This window comes from Astatotilapia calliptera, chromosome 5 (genome assembly GCF_900246225.1).
Source record: "Astatotilapia calliptera chromosome 5, fAstCal1.2, whole genome shotgun sequence".
NCBI classification, from domain to species: domain Eukaryota; kingdom Metazoa; phylum Chordata; class Actinopteri; order Cichliformes; family Cichlidae; genus Astatotilapia; species Astatotilapia calliptera.
In genome coordinates this window covers 17,107,031-17,126,543 of record NC_039306.1, presented here as the reverse complement: position 1 = coordinate 17,126,543, position 19,513 = coordinate 17,107,031, and the positions used below count along the sequence as shown (strand labels likewise).

At 38.8% G+C, this 19,513-nt stretch overlaps 1 protein-coding gene across 5 annotated transcripts; it reads left to right on the top strand.

The window, feature by feature from the left end:
• The first annotated feature begins 5,040 nt into the window (after positions 1–5,040).
• Positions 5,041–19,254, top strand: LOC113022338 (alpha-1,3-galactosyltransferase 2-like). 5 transcript variants are annotated; one of them, XM_026167635.1, is made up of 6 exons: positions 5,041–5,100; positions 9,155–9,203; positions 9,337–9,426; positions 10,687–10,782; positions 17,480–17,617; positions 17,761–19,254. In XM_026167635.1, the coding sequence occupies exons 2-6, from the start codon at positions 9,199–9,201 to the stop codon at positions 18,443–18,445; spliced, it is 1,014 nt and encodes a 337-aa protein (XP_026023420.1). In that variant the 5' UTR covers positions 5,041–5,100; positions 9,155–9,198; the 3' UTR covers positions 18,446–19,254. The 5 variants fall into 5 exon arrangements, with proteins under 5 accessions (XP_026023420.1, XP_026023418.1, XP_026023419.1 ...); XM_026167633.1 differs by lacking the exon at positions 5,041–5,100 and adding an exon at positions 5,419–5,672; XM_026167634.1 differs by lacking the exon at positions 5,041–5,100 and adding an exon at positions 5,723–6,287.
• The last annotated feature ends 259 nt before the right edge of the window (positions 19,255–19,513 follow it).

Here is a 19,513-nt window from a genome sequence, read left to right as displayed (position 1 = left end):
GACTGTTAACTTAATTCATGCATACCAGTGACATCGCGTCACCCCCGTTAACGACCACCTCAGTGGCTTCAAGCGTAGGCTTGGCCTCTATAGTCACTTCTAAAAGATATGTCAGTTTCAGATGAAGACATAAAAATCTGTGACACAGTAAAACAATCTGACTTGTTCTCAGCTTGTCACACTGGGCCCCTGAGAACTGCTTATTCAAGAGTCCAGTGCTTTAAAGATGTGTTCAAGTATGTTGAACCCAGAAAAGTGTTTTTGGGCAGGGACGAGAACAGGATGGAGAGATTTGCCTATTGTGTTCCTCTGCTAAATATTTTGAAGGGTATGTTGGAATCAAGTTTTTGGCAAGGTCTCATATCAGTGAATCTTAATGTTTCAAGACCAGATGTTCTCAGGGACTGTTGTGATGGTAACGTGTTTGTGTCAAACAAATTTTTTCAGGAAAATCCACATTGCCTCAAGCTGGTTCTATACCAGGATGCATTTGAAGTAGTGAACCCACTTGGTTCTGCCAAAAAGAAGCACAAGGTTTTGGCTGTGTACTTCTCTCTACTCAACATCCCACTAACACCCTTCATCATTGTTTGCGGTAAGCTGAAAGAGCAAAATTCAACTTTTTTTTTTCTGTTGTAACTGTTCTTGTACTCTTGGCTTGTTTAGTTTCATGTTCTGTTGCTTCCTCACTAATACACTGGATAACACAACCATATAAGTTCAACTAGTAACATAACTCATCCTATGATCCATGTAACAAGTATCTCTGTATTTCTATATATGACTGACATTAAAGCTCTTGTTATTAAAGTTTTAAATTTGTTGTTGTTGTTGTTTTAATTCTCAGGTTCCTCCTGCTTCGCTGCTGAGACATTCATGTTGAGCATTGACAAGAAGACTGTCAACGACCGCATCACAACCTTCACCTCTGCTATCTGCCTAATGTTTGGCAGTTACTACTGCTTTAACATACACTACCCTGTAGAACTGCGATCAACACTGGAGTTCCTTCAACGGTAAAATTTATTTTATTATGGATTTAGTTTTGTGCTTTTCAAACTTGGCCATTTGATATCCCACCTCAGGTTGTTAATTTCCTCAATCTCTCTCGCCCTTTTTTCATGAAGGTGTTTCTTTTCTATAAATTCTGAGAGAGGCACCAAGGTTGAATCCAAGAAGAAAAAAGTGTTCTCAGTCAATCCCAGAGTCCTCACTCTCATCTCGGACATTGCTGACCATGAGTGGATCTAGTCCTAACCCTCTTGTTTGAGACAAAGTGATAAAGGTATACTATGTTACATACTCTACAGATGTTCTGTTTTTGAAACAATTGTTACATTTCTGATTGTGAGTGGGAAGTTTAACAATGTGAAGTTTTACTAGACACAATTTGTAAAAGTACATGGTCTACTTTTGATTCACTGTTTTATATCTGAAAAATGTATCTGGTAAAAATGTGGTAAACCTGCGATTTTGTTTCTTGGATTTTAATTTTCCCAGTTTTAAAGATATTTGTATTCCAATAGTGTAAAAGTATGCTGCATGTACATTGCTGGCATTTTGTAGTTATCCAAAAATTTGCAGTTGAAGTTCTCAAAACAAGTGTAAAGTTTTTGTTTGTTACCTGATGCAGTTTTAAGATGTACATTTTCAGGTTTACTGCTCAGTTCTGTGTGCAAAATATGTGGGTGTAAACTTGTTCCTGTAATTTCTTCAATTCAGATTTTCTTTCAATTATAGAAAAAATGTTTAATTCTCTATATTTGTATTTGGATAATTTGAAAAGTCAAGATTCTACGTGTACTGACATTTATGCAGTGAGAACAGCACCAAAACACTTAAAGGTGTCTGAATTGTCTGCTAAAGGTAATGTGAAGTATAATGTGTGCTCAACTTACAGCACTGGTTTTGCACAGTTTGAACAGAACTTGTAAGAATTCTGTGATTCCTCACTGTTACTGTCATGGAGATAACTAGTAACTATTTGTGATTTGTTGAGTACAAATGTAAATGTTTGATGTTCAAAACATCAAAGATGTTAAATAAAATACTTTTTTGGAAATTTAAGGTGGACATTTTTGTGTTACATTTAGTAATTTGAATAAAATCATGGTTTGTGTATTAAGCTTACAGAGTAGAACACTTAAGAGCACTCTAGTCTAAAAACGGTTACAGAATAAAATTGTATTTTATTATTTTTTGATAGTTAATTTTACAGGGAAAAAATGTTGTTTTCTGTCACAAACTTTATTTTATATGTTATTTTCATGTTAATTCTAGAGAAAAACATTATTTTTTTCTTCAAGTTAAAACATTTTCTTCTACGGTAAAATATTGACCCTAGCACTGTTTTTAACCGTAAAATCAACAATAACAATACCTTGTTACCGTTAAAGAAGAAAATGTTTCACCCGTAATTTTACGGTAGATTTCTGGCAACCACAACTGCCAGCGTTTCACCGTAAAATCTACAGGTTTTTTTTTGGGGGGTTTTTTTTGTTCTTTTACAGTGTAAGGTCAGAAAGATTAAGTTTCCTTGGTGAATAGTTTGTGTTTTTGTAATGGACTAAAACATTTGTTTCCACTTCTATGTTGAAAACATGCCCCCACAGTGGAATATGTGTGTGGGGGGTTATGGATTTATCTAGAAATTGGTCACTGGGAACTTATTAAATGAGAAATTCTGTAAATAAATGTGCTCGTTATTCTGTGAATTATGCAATAAGCATCCCTTGGACTTCAAGGGGCCACCGTTGTCTTTATGTTACTTTAGTTAGACTATTGTAATGTAGAGTATTGAGCGGCGTGATGTTATGATCAAGGTTAAAAGTGTGAATGTGACTCACTGTGTGTGTGTGTGTGTGTGTGTGTGTGTGTGTGTGTGTGAGAGTGAGAGAGTGAGAGAGTAAGACAGAGAAGGTGATATGCTGTTTTTGCTCTGTACAGCATGAAAACATGTGGGTCCACCTGTCTGTCAAGCAGATTTCTATCTATGGTAAAAAATAAATAAATAAAATTTGTAGAATGGTTCTCATTTAGCACTTTTCTGCTCTATCTCAGCACTCAATGCCTTTACACTATGCTCATGATCATCCATTCACACCAACACCGCCCCTCTTCCCAGCTAACATTCACACACACCAATGGATGCATCACAGAGTAACTTGCCGAAGACAGGTGTAACCGACCCAGAGTTTGATTAAATGTTCCTGCAAAACAAGGAAATGATGACTGGTGAAGTTTCTCTTTGCCTCGCTTCTGCCATATTGGAGAGGAGGACCTATGACCTCGCTATTCTGTCTCACTGAACAATGCGCATGATTTACACAAGTGCATTTATTCTGTGAGTAATCTACTGAAAATGTGTTTGTGATCAGTATGTGGACCATTGTTTTAAGTTTTAGTTTAAGCTTCATCTCCAGATCTTGGAGATAATACAGCATGATCTAAAACAACGGCTCATCTTTGCGGTATTCTTAATTTAGGCTTTTTTCTAAATTCAAAAGTGTTAGATTTTTTGGTGTTAATAGTCTCCTTGCAAAAGTAGAGTTAATTTTACTCTAAGCAGAGTCACATTCTTTTAATGTAACTCTGAGGTGTAAAATGATAGTAGTTAAAATCGAGTGTTAAAAATGAGTGTTTCTCTGTCAAATCTGGAGGTGTTACAATGGAAACATTAACTCTTGACCTCTTAACTCTGAACTCCTAGAGGGGCTATAACACCAACAGAGTAAATTCACAGACTCCGCCCCCAGCACGGCTCCAATCGAAGCTGAAGTGAAGCCGTTTCAGAACATTTTGCTCTACATATTTGAGTTGTTTGCCCTGCTTGGTAAGTCATTTTTTTTCAAAGATTGTTTCAATTGTTATTATGAGCTTTTACTTCTGTGGCTCTTTGGAGTTGAGACAAAGCTGTGTGAAAGGCATTAGCCATGTTGCTCGCTGATAGCATAATATTCTGTTTTAGCTAGCTGAAAGGTATTGTTTGCGGGCAAATACCACAGCCTTGAAAAAAAGCTTGCATGTGAATTTTCAGTCAAACTTTTGGTCAAATACACCTAAAACAATGTCTAGAATGTGAAATGTTGGTATAATGGTGCTACTTGAAGCCTGAAAACGATCGCCCATAAAATAAAATAAAAAACGAGCAAACAGCAGTAGCAGACGTCCTGACTGGATTCTACGTTAGCATAGATCCCTCCAGAGTTTTGTGCACACGGTTTAGGTAAAAATGAAAAAGGTTGAGGTTTTACATTTAGTTCAGTATTACCTGTTGCATGTGTCTTTGTCTTTTGGGAAAATACTTTACACAAGTAATGGCTCAAAGAGGATTCCTTTTTTTTTTTTTACTGTGCTGCAATTGTTTACTGGATTATTTGTGCCATTAATTGGTGTCAACTAATTTTTATTCAATCTCCACACAGGATATGCTTGTGAAGATGGAATATGGGGAGAGCAGAAGTGCGTTGAAGTTCCACAAAGGGATGAATGAAGGACATGCATATTGTATTGAAGAAATAAGTGATGAGAATGCTGTTATTTGCATTTACCATGTCAGACCTTTTGATAAACAAAATTCTAATGAAAGTGAGAACATGTATACTGTTACATCTTTCAGAAAATGTTTTGAAATTGTGGTGCACAGTTCAGAATAAATGTTTTTCAAAAACCATTGCATCTTTTTAGTAAATGTTTATTTCCAAAAGAAATTTCTAGAAGTTCAGAACAGTAAAATTCCCGCTTTTTAGAATGAATTAGAAGATAACTCTTACGTAGTTAAACTAAAATGCTCTTTGAGAGTTAATATATAAACTCTTAACACCAAGTGTTAAATTATCAACTCCAGACAGATTTGGTGTTTAACACTAAATCAGAGTTAACGTACCAACTCTCCAAAAAGAGTTAAATTAACACTCTCTGGTGTGGACCCATATAGACACTTTAATAGTGTTGAAATCAAATCCGACAGTGTTAATTTGGACATGCTGGATTTGCTGTGTACAGACACGGAAACACAAAGGCATTTTATGGCACTCCTGTCACTTGTTGTAACCCGTTAGTGAGACAGACTGCGATTTCCTGCCATCTCTAAAACTACAGGTAATCACTGTTCTCCAATCTTTATTTGAATATTGGTTCATTTGTTTCAGAATTGCAATATAATAACATAAATCCCTGAATGTTTATGGCGGCTGTTACTTTATTTGACCTGTCAGAGAGGATGAGATCTGTGAGCTAGAGAGAAAACCCAACGCGCAAAGACAAGCAAGAAAACCGAAAAATGTAATTTAATATCGTGAGAAAATTGTTTTTCACGCTAGGTTGCCCTCTGAATAACACCTTTTACGTCTTTAATGTTGCTAATAGCGGTAAGATCGTGTTGTAACCTACATCACCTTCTGTTGAATTAAAGATAACAGGTAACATGAGCCACACAGCAGTGCGTAATGGCTGCGCGCAGTGGCTCGTCTTTAGTTGTTCGCACTTCTATGATAAAGGAAATGATTGAGTGTCACAGGCGACACTGAATATTCCGAGGAGGTATTTTTGCCCAAAAGAAGACAGAAGACGAAAGGCGTGATTACATCAACTAATGGGCCACGTGGGGACACAACTGTGGATATTTGTACAAGATGGAAGAAAATAAAACTGAGCCAAGGAACCTAGTACAGGTGTGTCAAAATATTTATGATTCTGAAGAAACGAAATGTGTGAGCATTTCTCTCTTCGTGCATCTACAGAGAGCTTTAAAAGCATGGATGTTTGTTTCCACCACGGAAGAAGTTGCCATCCTTAGTTCAAAATTTCGTTTTAGCTAAAACAAAGCAAGACCGCTTTATTTATATAGCACTTTCCCCTGTGTAATGTGCAGATATCTTAAGATATCGACTTACTCAGACTTCTGCATGGCTGCTGTTTCAATAATTTACGTATTTATTCGTATTCATAAATTCTATATTTGTGCACTTCCCACCTGTTTCTAAAATTACGCAGTTTTAAGCCGAATTACAACTAATTTCATATATAGTTTATATTTTTAAATATCGGGAGATTCGCAGAAGACTTCACGGCCGTTTTAACGCTTAAGCTTTCTATTGGAGCGAATAGTGTAAAGGAAAGCGGATATATACGTTGCTTTTGCTTTAAACTGAGCCCCGTCCTGAGCCAATTTTATCTGTGAGCACGGAGGCTCTTCTGTGAGCCACAACGCGACAACGAATCTTCCTCCTGAAGTGGTAGCCTGTTTGGTTTTTAAAATTTTCCTTAAGGGGGTCGGCGACTCACAGGTAGGTTATTTTTTTCATCTCGGTTCCTTATAGGAAGTTTTTCCTCTTCTTCTTTACTTAAACTGAAGATAAATATAGGGGTTTTTAGGTCGTTTTAGGTCTCTTCATTTCCCAGTTGGACGTAATATTGCCTCTTCTTGCACGTTCGCCAGAGTAAATGCCGACATCAGAATGAGTTCAAAATACGTTTTGGTTTGTTTAATGAAAAATGTAAAAATAGAAATCCTGCAATGACATTACAGACCTTGCTTGCTTTTTTGTTTTATATTATTTATGAGAGAAAACAACACGTTCAAAGGAATCTTTAAAGAATGCGTAACATCTCACCGGCCGCAGCACAAGAACTGAACAAACTACATGAATCAACTCCATTGGACTGCTAAACCTACAGACTGGGCCACCTTTACAGGCTGCACAAGAAATTTGGGATAAACAAGCTACTTTAGAGCACGATCATGAAACGCTATGCACTACTACTAATTGCAACCCCAATACACTTCTACAGAAATGTAGCCACGATGCCAAAAAGACAAACCAAGGCAATTTGTATACAACAAAAGTATGATTTTGCATTTTATTATACATATTTATTTATTTTAAATGGTACAATACATTACCAGCACCCTAAAAATCCATTGTCCAGAAGCAGTTGTGATAATATTAAAATACAGAAAAAAAATTAAAAGTAATGTAAAATTAAACATCATGGCTCTCGTCACTAAGTATTTAAGTCAATACCTTATATAATATCAAAATATGCAATTGAAAATGTATTTTTACATATTTTCTAAGTGATTAAAATGGTGTCCAGAGTTTTTGTCAACACCATCAGATTTTTTTAAAAGTACAAAAGAATCAGGAATTATTATGGGTAGCTTACACTCTGAGGACCCCTTTACCACTTCCTGTTTGATACACATGCCATGAGGTCACTGCTGTGATAATTTTTTTTTTTTAAATTTCATTTATTGCACACCTTTCTGATAAAACTCTGTCACAACCATAGTGTGTCAACACCATGGTGCCCATAGTATATACAGTATTCTGAAGAAGGTCTAAAATGTCACTGTGTGTGCGCGCATGTGTGTGTTTTATGTAAATGGATTTTTTTTAAATTATTACTCATGATATAACATCGTCCAGACGTGCCTGGTAAGGACATGAGGAGGAAACAGTAGGAGCTGTATGAGGCTACTAAAGGCAGGGCTATAACATTTTTCTGTCATCATTTTATTACAGATTAAGTGCTGGAGTTGTTAGGTGTGGATAATTAGATTATAGTTTATTGCAATAGCAAGTTGTGCCTTGTTCTCAGACAGCAAGTGGAGAGTGATATATGAAATGATGGGATGGAAGGAAGAAGAGAAGCAAAGAGTGATTCACAGGCAGAGCCTAATTTATTTCTCACAGTTTTTGTTGCCTTATGGTTCCAAGTGCTGTCACCAATCTTTGCATTTTGTTATTATCTCATGACACTTGTTTAATCAGCTACCATCTCTCCTATGGACTTTTTAATGTCTACAGTCTCAGATCAACACAGCCCTGCCCTTCCCATATTAGATTCTTGATGAATGTGTGTTGTTGTTATTCAGCCTGGTTCAATGTGCCCCTTTTTAACTTTGAGCACCCGCCCCTTTAAACCTCTCTGCACGGCCCTGGTGTCAAATATTATCAAATTTGTCTTATCTTGAATCTCATTGTTTATGTGTACATCATTAATCCTGTAGGAAAATGCTTAGTCTTCTGCATTTAACCCATTCACTCAGTGATGCAGTGGGCAGCTACAAATCCAGGATAGCCGCTGTTCGTTGGATTTGTACGCCCAACCTTCTGATCATGTGGCATCTACTGAGCTAGCTGTACCCCGAGAGCTGTTCTTTAAGTGATGATGTATGAATCCTGCTTCCGGGCCTAAACTACTCTGTGTTTATTAAGCCTGTTGTGCTGTTAAAATGTTTTAATGCTTTTTATCTTGTTCTATTACATCTGAACAAGCCCCTAAAAACAGTCAGTGATCACTGTCAGCCTAGCCATCGGGAACCATCACGTTAACTTTTATCAAGTGGAAAAAAGTTAGCATTCATCCTCCAGCTTCACTGTGTTTATATTATGCTAACATAGCTGTGTCGCTAGCAATCATGTAGCACATCACTATATAGAGAGAAAAAATTAGCAGCCAGCCCGAGTTGAAGAAAGAGTTTCTCATAAAGGAAAGGCAAAGATGGAGAAATAGAGTGAAAAAGAGAAAAATAAAGAACATCAGTGATTCTGAAAGAAAGAGAAAAAAGGCAGCAGAGAAGTTTTTGAAAGAAAGCACAGAGAGACAAAAGGAGAGAAAGTACAGCAGGGTCTAAACACACAACCAGAGTACTTTAGGAATCAAGGAGTAGTAGGCGGCTTCTTGCTGGTAAACTATTAAGATGTAGAACTTGACATGTGCAAAAACAGAATTGTTATGATGTGTCTTGTGATATTACAAAGGTTGCTAAGGTTTAATGGTCATTTTGAAAGAAATAATATCTTGTTATTGTCACCACCCTCAGCACCTTGTCAACTCCGTAATATGGAGTTTTGGTTTATTTTTCTCTTTTGGAGAACCATATATTTTCCTCCCTTCATTTCCAATAAAAACACGTAATTTTCTCAATAAATGTGTAATTTGCATTCTGCTTAATATGATTGTTTCTTATAGAGATTAAATACAAGCTTCTGAAAATATGTATGTAAAATATGTCAAATGTTTTTTTGTTTTTTAAAAAAAAGATTGGTTTCTGATGCTGTTCTACAGGTAACAGTTATAGCAAAGCTTAAGAATAATGTCAGAGTTGCCAATTCAGCCAAACCCATGCCTTTTTGTCTTTTCTCAGATTATTTCTCAGTGTTGTCTGGTGAAGTTGAAGCACTGTGAACTATGAGGTATTAAAAACACCCTGGTTAGTGTTTATGTCATCTTTGCCTGTTCAGTAACACTTCTTCTGCCCAGTTACTGAAATTAAAATTGAAATTCAGTCTCAGTATTTATGGTTAATTTTGAACCTTTCACCTGCAGATGCTTCCAGAAGATAAAGTGCACGCTGAAATGTTTGCTCTGGGTTCCGGCTGCACTCTGTGCTCTCTACTTCACACGTCCATCCATGCAGTGAGTATCTTTAAACAAAAAACACAAAAAAACCCTCAGCTGCCAGTTTAATTCGACATCCCTGAAATGGCATTCCTGCAACACAACTACATGGATCCAACAGGGATCGTTTTGGAGATGTAGATTTTGTTGTTTTTGAAATATGTGGCTGGCTTTTCTTGTGTCCACTCTGTTTGAATCACTGTTGTAAGGTAAATGACAGAGATATCATTATACATATTACCACTAAACATAATCCAAAATGTTCCTTTAAATAAAACAACCTTAATCATGTTTCTTTCTAAATATAGACTAGATTACATTAGTAAACAAGGTGCGTACTATCGGGTCGTTAAGTCTGACGTCACTAGCCGTGTCTGGGCCTAAACTCCGCTGCAGGTCCATATATCAAACGATCACTATGGCATTACTGAGAGTTGAAAAACTGTCTAAAGTCTTTTATCTTTAATAAAATGATCAGCGTTCTGCTCTACCAGGTGTAACAATTGAGTTTAACATCCAGGCATCCATGAAAACGGAATTTATGACATTTAGAAGTTAGCAGGAAGTTAGCTCGCTAGCTTCTATCTAAATACAATATAGCATGTCCTGACTGCGGGGTTTTGGAAACAAATTAAAACGTACAGCTCTGTTATCACTTCCAACATAAATGAAGACAAAAAACTAAACAGCAGTGACGTTTGTAGGGTTACTGAAGTTTGGCTAGCTGGTATATAATGATGTGCTACGTGACCGCTAGCGACACAACTATGTTAGCATAATATAAACAAGCTAACTTTTTTCCCACTCGATAAAAGTTAACGTGAGTGTTCTCGGTGGTCAGGAACAAATGTAATCGCATGACAGGATGCTGTAAAAGGACCAAACTTCAGCCAGGAGAACAACTGAGATAATCCATCCACAATACGAGGTTAGTCATTCATATACTGCTGCATGGGCTGGGCTGTAGTTACATCCCAGGGTTTTAAAAACTGATCTTAAATAAATGATTAGCGGTAATAAAAGCCGAGGGAGGTCAACAGTGATCACTGACTGTTTTAGGAGCTTTTTGAGATTAAATAGAAGAAAATACATAACATTAAACATGTTAACAACACAAAAGCCATATTAAACGCAGCTACTTTAGGCCCGGAAGTAGGATTCGTCACGTCATCACTTAACGACCGGATTGACAGTCTTTAACTCACCACAGAGTATTACATATTGTCATTGTGATGATGACATTTAAGAAAACAAACTATAAAATGCTTTTGATATCAGTATTTTGATAGGTTTCATACCCATGGAAAAGTGCTCACTGGAAAATGGAAAGCTGTCAACCTTGGACAACAGCGTTGATGTCAGCCTCGACTTTTGGTAAGACCATCAAGACTTTTCATTTTGGCAACCAAGGTGCTACCGTTTCTGGTCTCAAACACTGATAGGTTTGTAGCATAAACCTATTCGCTGGAACATTCAAGACAATTTACTACACAGCAAAAAGCAAGACACAAGTAGGCAAAGTTCTTTGTGTTACTCATGCATGAGGGAGACCTGCCTGGAGCCAAGTGTCGTTCCACCCACTTGACCTCCGTCAGACTCTCAGCCAGGTTCCCCATAGCACTCCTTTTATTTTGGTTACATGAATATGCATAGGTTCATTAACATATGATGTTTCATATAAGTGTACATGTGGACAAAGAATACCGTGTGTGTGTGTGCGTGTGTGCGCGCGCGCCCATAAAGACTTCCCTAACGACCATGGGCGACCGTGGCTCAGGAGGTTGGGAAGCGTATCTGTAACCGGAACGTCGCCGGTTCGATCCCTGGGCTCTCTATCCTGGTCGTTGTGTTCTTGGGAAAGACACTTTACCTTACTGCCTACTGGTGTTGGCCAGAGGGGCCGATGGCGCGATATGGCAGCCTCGCTTCTGTCAGTCTGCCCCAGGGCAGCTGTGGCTACAACTGTAGCTTGCCTCCACCAGTGTGTGAATGTGAGAATGAATGAATAATGGCATTGTAAAGCGCTTTGGGTGCCTTGAAAAGCGCTATATAAATCCAATCTATTATTATTATTATTATAAACCTGCTGGTCTGGAAGTCCAGCAGTTCATCAAAAAACCAGGCACTTAGACTAAAACATATATAGATACATTTATCCTACCATAAAACAGAGAGAGAGAGAGAGAGAGAGAGAGAGCTGTGCATGAAGTGTGATTTTTATCCTGAAAAGTCAGCAAAAGTCAGAGGGAATTCATGACGATGTTTATGTGAAGCATAGTTTGGATCTTTTTTGCTGCTGGTTCGGTCAATATTGTTTGGAGAGAGATAAAACTAACAGCCATATGATCAGCGCAAAAAGGGCGTAAACACACAGCGCGGACCCGCGGATCAGAATCAGCAAGCTGTCGGCTTTCAGCCCCGACCGTCAGCTGAGAAAGGTGACATCTCACTGATTCTGATCCGCGGGTCCGCGCTGTGTGTTTACGTCTTTGTGCAGAAGCCGTGTACCTGCTCTCATTTACTGTCTTAGCTGTTTGGTGGTTGTTGAAATTTTGTGATCTTTCACCTGAGATTGTGGCATTTCGGGCAAAATAAATTAATATTAAAAAATCGATTCAGGATTTTAATGAATCGATTTTACGTTATCCAAGCCAGAATCGATTTTAATCGATAAATCGATTATAAAAACCCACCCCTAGTGTGGTCACTTTGTCCTTTGCTCAGGCTTCTTGTATGTCCTCTGAGCTCTCACCTTCCTGCTCTAATAACTGGGACTCCTCCACCTCATCCCCTGACACCTACACATCTGATTCCCCCTATCCAATTTGAAGTAAAATCCTTTGTCTCACCTCTGCTTTTTTTTTTTAAAAGCCCTACTCTCCCCTACAAAGAATGCTGAATACAATTTATATTTTGAAATTACATTTCAGAAATTATACCAAATTAAGCATAAGAACATGTATTGAATAACTGCTCAATCATCCAGGTAGAGAAATCCCCAAAACTTGATCTTGTTCATCTGGACGTGGCGTTTTAATGACCATTGATCAATGGTATTGATTAATAGCCATGAGTACCATAAATGCTGGGGTACCGCAAACGCTGGTTTGAGTGAAACATCAATGTGGCCATTTATGTGAAAAGGAAAAGGTCGTCTCTGAATCAAGGTTACATCTTTCACCAGCTTACAGCTTGTTATTGCAGCTGTTCCCCAACTCTCTGTGAATGCTTCTCATGGCCATTGACCAAAGGTCATTAATCAATTGTCTTTGATTAGTGGTTGTTGATCAATGGGCATGATAATTTGCATATTATTGACTATAAAACTGACCTCACGGCTAGGGATGGGTACCGGTGTCCGGTGCCATGATGGCACCGGTTCTGACATAAACGGTAGTAACCAGACCGAAAAGCAGCGCACATTTCGGTGCTTTATTTCGGTGCTTTTTTTTCCTGAGCTGTGATACACTTCTAGCCAATCATTTTACGTTTCCGAGGATAGTAGATGGGCCCAGGTACGTACGTTCTTTTAGAGCAGAGCTACAGATTAAAAATGTCCAAGGCGAAGCGGTCAAAAGTATGGCTGTACTTCACAGCAAAATATGCAAACTCAGCAGCCTGCAACAAGTGCTTTAAGCTGATACTGTGATACTGTCAAAGGAGGTAACACCTCGAATCCGATGAAACACCTGGCGACGCATAGCGTTTTTTTTAAAAGCCCAGAAATGCGCCGTATTTGATAGCTTGCTGCGAGACCTCACACCGAGCACATCTACTGCGGGTGGGTTACCTGTTATGCAACATCCCCCAAAAACCCGAAGAGTAGAGTCCTGGCCCCTAGCCCTGCCAGTGTAGCAGAAATGATGAGGATGATGATGCAGCAGCAGCCGTTCTTCTCTGGGCGAGTAGCTTAATGTTGTTCGTGTGTAATTTACGTTGAGTAGGCTAACCACGTTATTACATTAATGCATGTAAGGTGAACTAGCAAACATCATCATAGCTACATGCGGCTGTCCTCTTGTTTGGCAGATACTCCCTTCACCCTGGCCAAAAAGGCTAAAATGACCAAAGAAAAAGTGGAAAACAGTTAAACATGAGAGGTTTAGGACAAAGTTTGTGTTTTTTCCATTGTTTAAGCACTGCTTCCAGCCAAGAGTGATACCATATATGCCCCATAGCTGCAGAAAAGGCTAACATTGTTATCTTTTTACAAAAAACAGCTGAACATGAGAGGTTTTTGGACCAATTTTGTGTTCTCCATTCTTTAAGCACCGGTTTGAGCACCGTTTGAGCACCGGCACCGTTTCAAAAGTACCGATTTGGCACCGGTATCGGATAAAACCTAAACGATACCCATCCCTACTCATGGCCCATTGTTCACCAGTGGTGCTAGTTTCAATCATTATGTAAATATACTCTTTATAAGGTTGGGGAAACCTGAAGTGACCCTGCAGCTGAGACTAAAGTCACTTGGATGAGTGACAAAATGTTTCTCCCACTGAAAAAGCTGCATCCAGATGAACATTAGGGGTGCAACGATACACAAAATTCACGGTTCGGTTCGGTTCGATACTTTGGTGTCACGGTTCGATATTTTTTCGATACAAAAAAATGTTCATGCCTTTTTAATTTGTCATTTATTAAACTTATAAATATATATTTTAACTCAAAAATACAGTTTTTAAATTTAACCCTAACCCTTGTGCGTGTTTTTTATTTTGACAGCGAATGCGCACCTGCGGACCACTTATGTGCAGCCCTGGTTATTTAGCTCGTCATATCGCAGCCACAGAAATTCTTTTGTCCATGAAACCATAAAGCTGCACTTTCTTTTTGCCTTATAGTCTGATTTGTCATAACTTCTCCGTTTTGTGGTAAGCTTTTCTTTGGCTGTCACTTCTTCACCCTGACCTGTCTTATTTGGCTCAGCAGAACTGAAATGCTTTTACACACTCACTCACATAAGCTCAGCGATTCTCTGCGCGATCAACCTCTCACATGTTTAAGCTGCGGGAGATTTCACTTGTCATGTTTGCATAGTAAGCTAACGATTAATAAGACGATGTCAGAGGAATTGGTGCACAAATTATCATCACTCACAGATCAGTGCTGTTGCTCTCTATACACAGTTCGCACGATTGCAAAGTGAAAGCAAAAAAACAAGCGCAAAAAAACAAGCGCAAATTCAAACGCGACTTCAATATGTCACATATTGACAGTGGCTCACCGATGCCACTGACATAATTACCCAGCTACATTTCTGAAAGAATGCAAAAGCATTGACATATATTTTTCCTACAATAGCCCGACGGGCAGGGAAGAGATAGATTTTGGTAGCCCGACTGAAAAAATCGCTAGCTCCGGACGTCGGGCTAGCGATATTGCAAGCCCTGTATCTGATTGAGGAATCACTCATCTTTGGAAAAGAGAGTTTATTACAGAGAAATGGCTCTTTCCAAAATAAAAGCTATACTATCCGCTTCTTCTGGGCTATATTCTCAGCAGCATAAGGAGAATCATGTGCTAACAGCTGTCTAAATGACTCGGCTAAAGTTAGTAGCATGCTTGTTGTTTTGGTCTGCTTCCACTTGTCTTTGCACTAGGATGATGTCTGCGTAAATGTGCAGTCATATTCGTTGTGTTCCCACTAGTGCTTTCAGGTTAATCTCGTTGAAATGACCTTAACGCCACAACACGGCAAATCTCCGTTAACGAGCTACCGCCGATCGCTCCGTGCATGGGGCTAGACGGCCAACACGTTAACGAGCTAACTGCGCTAGCACACTAGTTCACATCAATGTAATTGAGCATTGCATGGCACATCCAACATACTGTTTTACTTTAGTCCATGACTCGCTTACCTTCAGGGTCATACGTCACATGAAAACCAAAATAATTCCAAACGCCAGATCTGAATGAGGGTGGGGGAGGTGCCCTGCGCTCTTCCTTCTGACGATGCTGTCTGTGTTGAGCGCTCAGTGAATCTGTGTTCGACTACTCCGCCTAGGCTGCACTGTCCAGCGCAGATCCACTGAGCGCTCAACACAGACAGCATCGTCAGAAGGAAAATTGATAAAATAAATTACAAATGTTGCATTGTTCGATACATATGCGTACCGAACCGAAAGCACTGTATCGAACGGTTCAATATCGATACGAATATCGTTGCACCCCTAATGAACATAATCAAATTTTTGGGAATCAAACAAATTTTTGGGAATCGCACTTAAGCTTCCTTATTGCCATAAAATATGGAAGCCGTAATGGATGTAAAGTTGGCATCACTAGAAAGCCCAGGACGTCCTCTTGGCACTATAGGACTCATATAGTCAAGTCAAGTCAAGTTGGCTTTATTGTCACTTCAACCATATACAGTTAGTACACAGTGAAGCGACACAACGTTCCTCCAGAACCAAGGTGCTACATTCAACATAAATTTACAACATAAATTATATTTGCCATCATTTAGATGGCATAAATTTTGCTTGACGTAGAAGTCTTAGACTCATGTCCCTCACAAAAGCCAAGAATTAATTGGTGGCATGGATGGCGTGGACTGCCATTGTGATGGCAATTTGGGGATTTTAAGAATGTTTTGAACTGAACTGATTTTCCAGGGTGGAATAATTGTATAGCACACATCTTTAATGACTTAAAAAAAGACTTGGATGAACTAGTTTGAAATTACTTGGATTTTCTCTAATCTACACTAGTAAAAGGTATGCATACACCCCCACTAACACTGGGTTAAATGTCCCGTAGCAAACTGCACCTCACTAAGACACTTTTGATTCCCATTAGCAGACTTCTGGTATAATTCTGGTTGGATATTTGAGCATTCTTCTTGGCAGAATTGGTAATTTTATTTAAATTAGTTATTTTCCTGACACAAATCTGGCTGTTAAGCATAGTACACAAATTTAATATGTTTGAGGTTGGGGCTTTGGGAAGTACATTGCAAACAGTTTAATGTTAACCTGCTTTATCTATTCCAAAATCAACACCTATTATGTCCAAATGTCACTGTACAGTTGTTGATTTAATTTCAGTAGTCCTCCTTCTTTGTGACTCCATCTAATTTGTACAATACCCAAATACCACTAGCAGCAAAATGGCCCCAAAGCATGATGCTACCACTACTATGCTTGACAGGAAATTTGAGCTGAGCTTGATGGTGGCAATTTTAGTATTCTCCTCTCAGTCCATGATGATATAAAACTCAATTCACTGTAAACGGTGCCGTTGATGTTCCAGCAGTTTCCAGTTCAGCCATGCTTGAGCCCAAAAGAACATTATGACCAGTTTCCACTCATCTGAGGATGATTTGGTTTTCTTACAGAACTAGTGACACATCTGTGGTGGTGCGTGGTTTGTGGCGCGGCTGTGGGGGGAGGCGGACACACCTGAGCTCGATCAGCTCATCACCCTCCCCTATTAAACGTGCCGGGACCTGAGGAGTTGTTGTTGTTGTTGTTGTTGGACGTGTTATGTGGCTGGCAGCTGAAAAGCTGCAGCTGAGAGTTGTAAGAGATGACAACCGAAATATAGAAAAGTGTGAAGAGTGAAATATGTGTTCGGGTCCGTCCTTACTGCCATAACATCTAAATAATACTTATGTATAATTGTTTGAATTTTCAGTTTTGAAAATTTACAGTTCTCCTATCTGATCTTCACTGACTTCTTTTACCATCGTTCTGAGGACTGTTCAGTCATTTCTACACTGGCAAAGAGAAACTAATAGTTGTAGTTGATCATTGTCAGTGCGCCCCAGGGCAGCTGTGGCTACAATGTAGCTTGCTATCACCAGTGTGTGAATGTGTGTGTGAATGGGTGAATGACTGAATGTAGTGTAAAGCGCTTTGGGGTCCTATGGACTAGAAAAGCGCTATACAAATGCAGGCCATTTACCATTTTACTAATAGTTGTAGTTGATCATTATCACAAACAAGGCATTAGTAGGCCTTACCACATCTCTATTTTTATTTATTTTTTTAAATAAACTGATAAAACCACCACACTTAAGTGGTAACTTAAGTGTAATATGTGTTTAACCGATTTCTTTCCACTTCAGGTCTCGAACTGACGTTCAAACATGCACAACTTGGAAAGCTCCTATTCTCTGGGAGGGGATGTTTGACCCTAAAGTTTACGACCAGAACCACAAGAAGGAAGGATCCTCTGTTGCTCTAACAGTGTTTGCTGTGGGAAGGTTTGTTTTCACATTAGTATGACTATTTAAAATACATCCTGGTCTTCTAATTGCCATTTAGTCTGTATATTTGTGCTCTATTCTTCTAACTGTTTGAGACTGTGAAATAAAGCATGAACTCTTTTTCTCCACTATCACCAAAGGTACTTGGACGAATACCTCGAGACCTTTCTGAACTCCTCAGAACATCACTTTATGGTGGGTTTGCCTGTGTCCTACTACGTATTTACCGACATGCCAGAGAAGGTCCTGCACATCCATCTCGGTCCTCAGCGAACCTTGAAAATGATCAAAGTGCAACGGCACTCAAGATGGCAGGACATTTCGATGATGCGAATGAAGGCAATATCAGATGTCATAGAGTCTGATATTCGCCACCACTCCACGCATGTCTTCTGCTTCGATGTAGATCAGGTGTTCACTGGGAGATTTGGCTCAGAGGCTCTGGGAGACTCTGTGGCTCTGCTCCACGCCTACTACTACCACCTTCCAAAGATTTTCTATACTTATGACCGAAACCCGAAATCCAAGGCTTACATGGAAAACGGGGATTTCTACTATCATGCTGCTGTCTTTGGAGGCTCATGGAAAAGCGTAAAATCTCTGGCTGAGGGCTGCTACCAAAACATCATGGAGGATAAACAAAATAATGTGGAGGCTTTGTGGCACGATGAAAGTCACCTAAACAAATACCTGTGGCTGCACAAACCTAGCAGGGTGCTTTCTCCAGAGTACTGCTGGGATACCCACATCGGTTACAGGAGTGACATTCAAGTCACTCGACTGCTATGGGCACCAAAACAATATGATAAACTGCGCACACCTTAGTATTTCTTGGAATTACACACAAAACCATGCAAATTCAGCAACTCTAATAGCATGAAAACTATATGAAAACACATTTTTCTCCATACTCACAAAATATGCAAAAGTTGGCAACCATTTCAAATAATGGTATGAAAACAATATGGCAAAGGAACATTTTCCTAGTTACTCATGCTTCCTTGAGTTCATTTACACTCAACTCCAAAATGCACAAGTTTGCTTACAAGACGTCAGATAAATGTCTATGCAAATGCCAGATTTGCTTTCTTATCAGTGATTGCAACATTGTCTTTGTTTAAAAAAACAGTGCTGATAAAAGGTCAAACGAGCAAAGCAAACCACATATAATATACAATTTTAGCTAGTCTTCATCCCATTTCTTCAGCTTCACTTTTTTTTTTTTTGTACTGATGTCATAATCACAGTATGTGGTAAAATACATTTCTGGTTTTCAAGTATTAAGCACGGGCGGCTGATCTGTTAAAAAATAAACCCTGTATTTGAATTTCATATAAAGTTATTTTGCATTCCAGCTCATTATTCTTCCTTGATGAAAACCTGGGTATAAGCCTGTGTTCTGAATATTACAGTCATAATTTTTAAACATCATTTATAACACAGGAACTTTGAACCAAAGGTTTAGGGTTTATTGTCAGTTCGTGCTGTTTTTACAAGTGTGCTATTACTTGGTGTTATGTTGAAAAATGACGGAACTGTTTTCTATATTTATATTGTTGGGGTATAACAAATGTTGGTGAGTACAGCTGCAAGTTATTTTGTACTGATATGAATAAAATTACATCTGTAGGGCACTACTGAATTCTCCGATGAAAACCTTTGTGGTAGATGTAAGGATGTTAAAGAGCTGTTTTGACAGTTTGAGACACGTTTAGAAGATGTACAAAAACTGCAATGTTGGGTCTAAGATGTTTTTCAAGTGAAGTAGCATGTGAGGAAAAGGTTTTTGTTGAAAACAAGAAATATTTCCACTGAAAAGCCACGTAATGTGGTTCACGGAAATTTCTGTTACTTGGCTTCAGGTTAAACTGGTATCCTGCTGTAATCTGACCT

Bases quoted from the DNA above. Each gene is read 5' to 3' on its own strand.
- LOC113022338 (XM_026167635.1), top strand. The intron at 9,427-10,686 runs GTGAGTATCTTT...TTTTGATATCAG, and splicing joins TTCACACGTCCATCCATGCA to TATTTTGATAGGTTTCATAC. The intron at 17,618-17,760 runs GTTTGTTTTCAC...CTATCACCAAAG, and splicing joins ACAGTGTTTGCTGTGGGAAG to GTACTTGGACGAATACCTCG.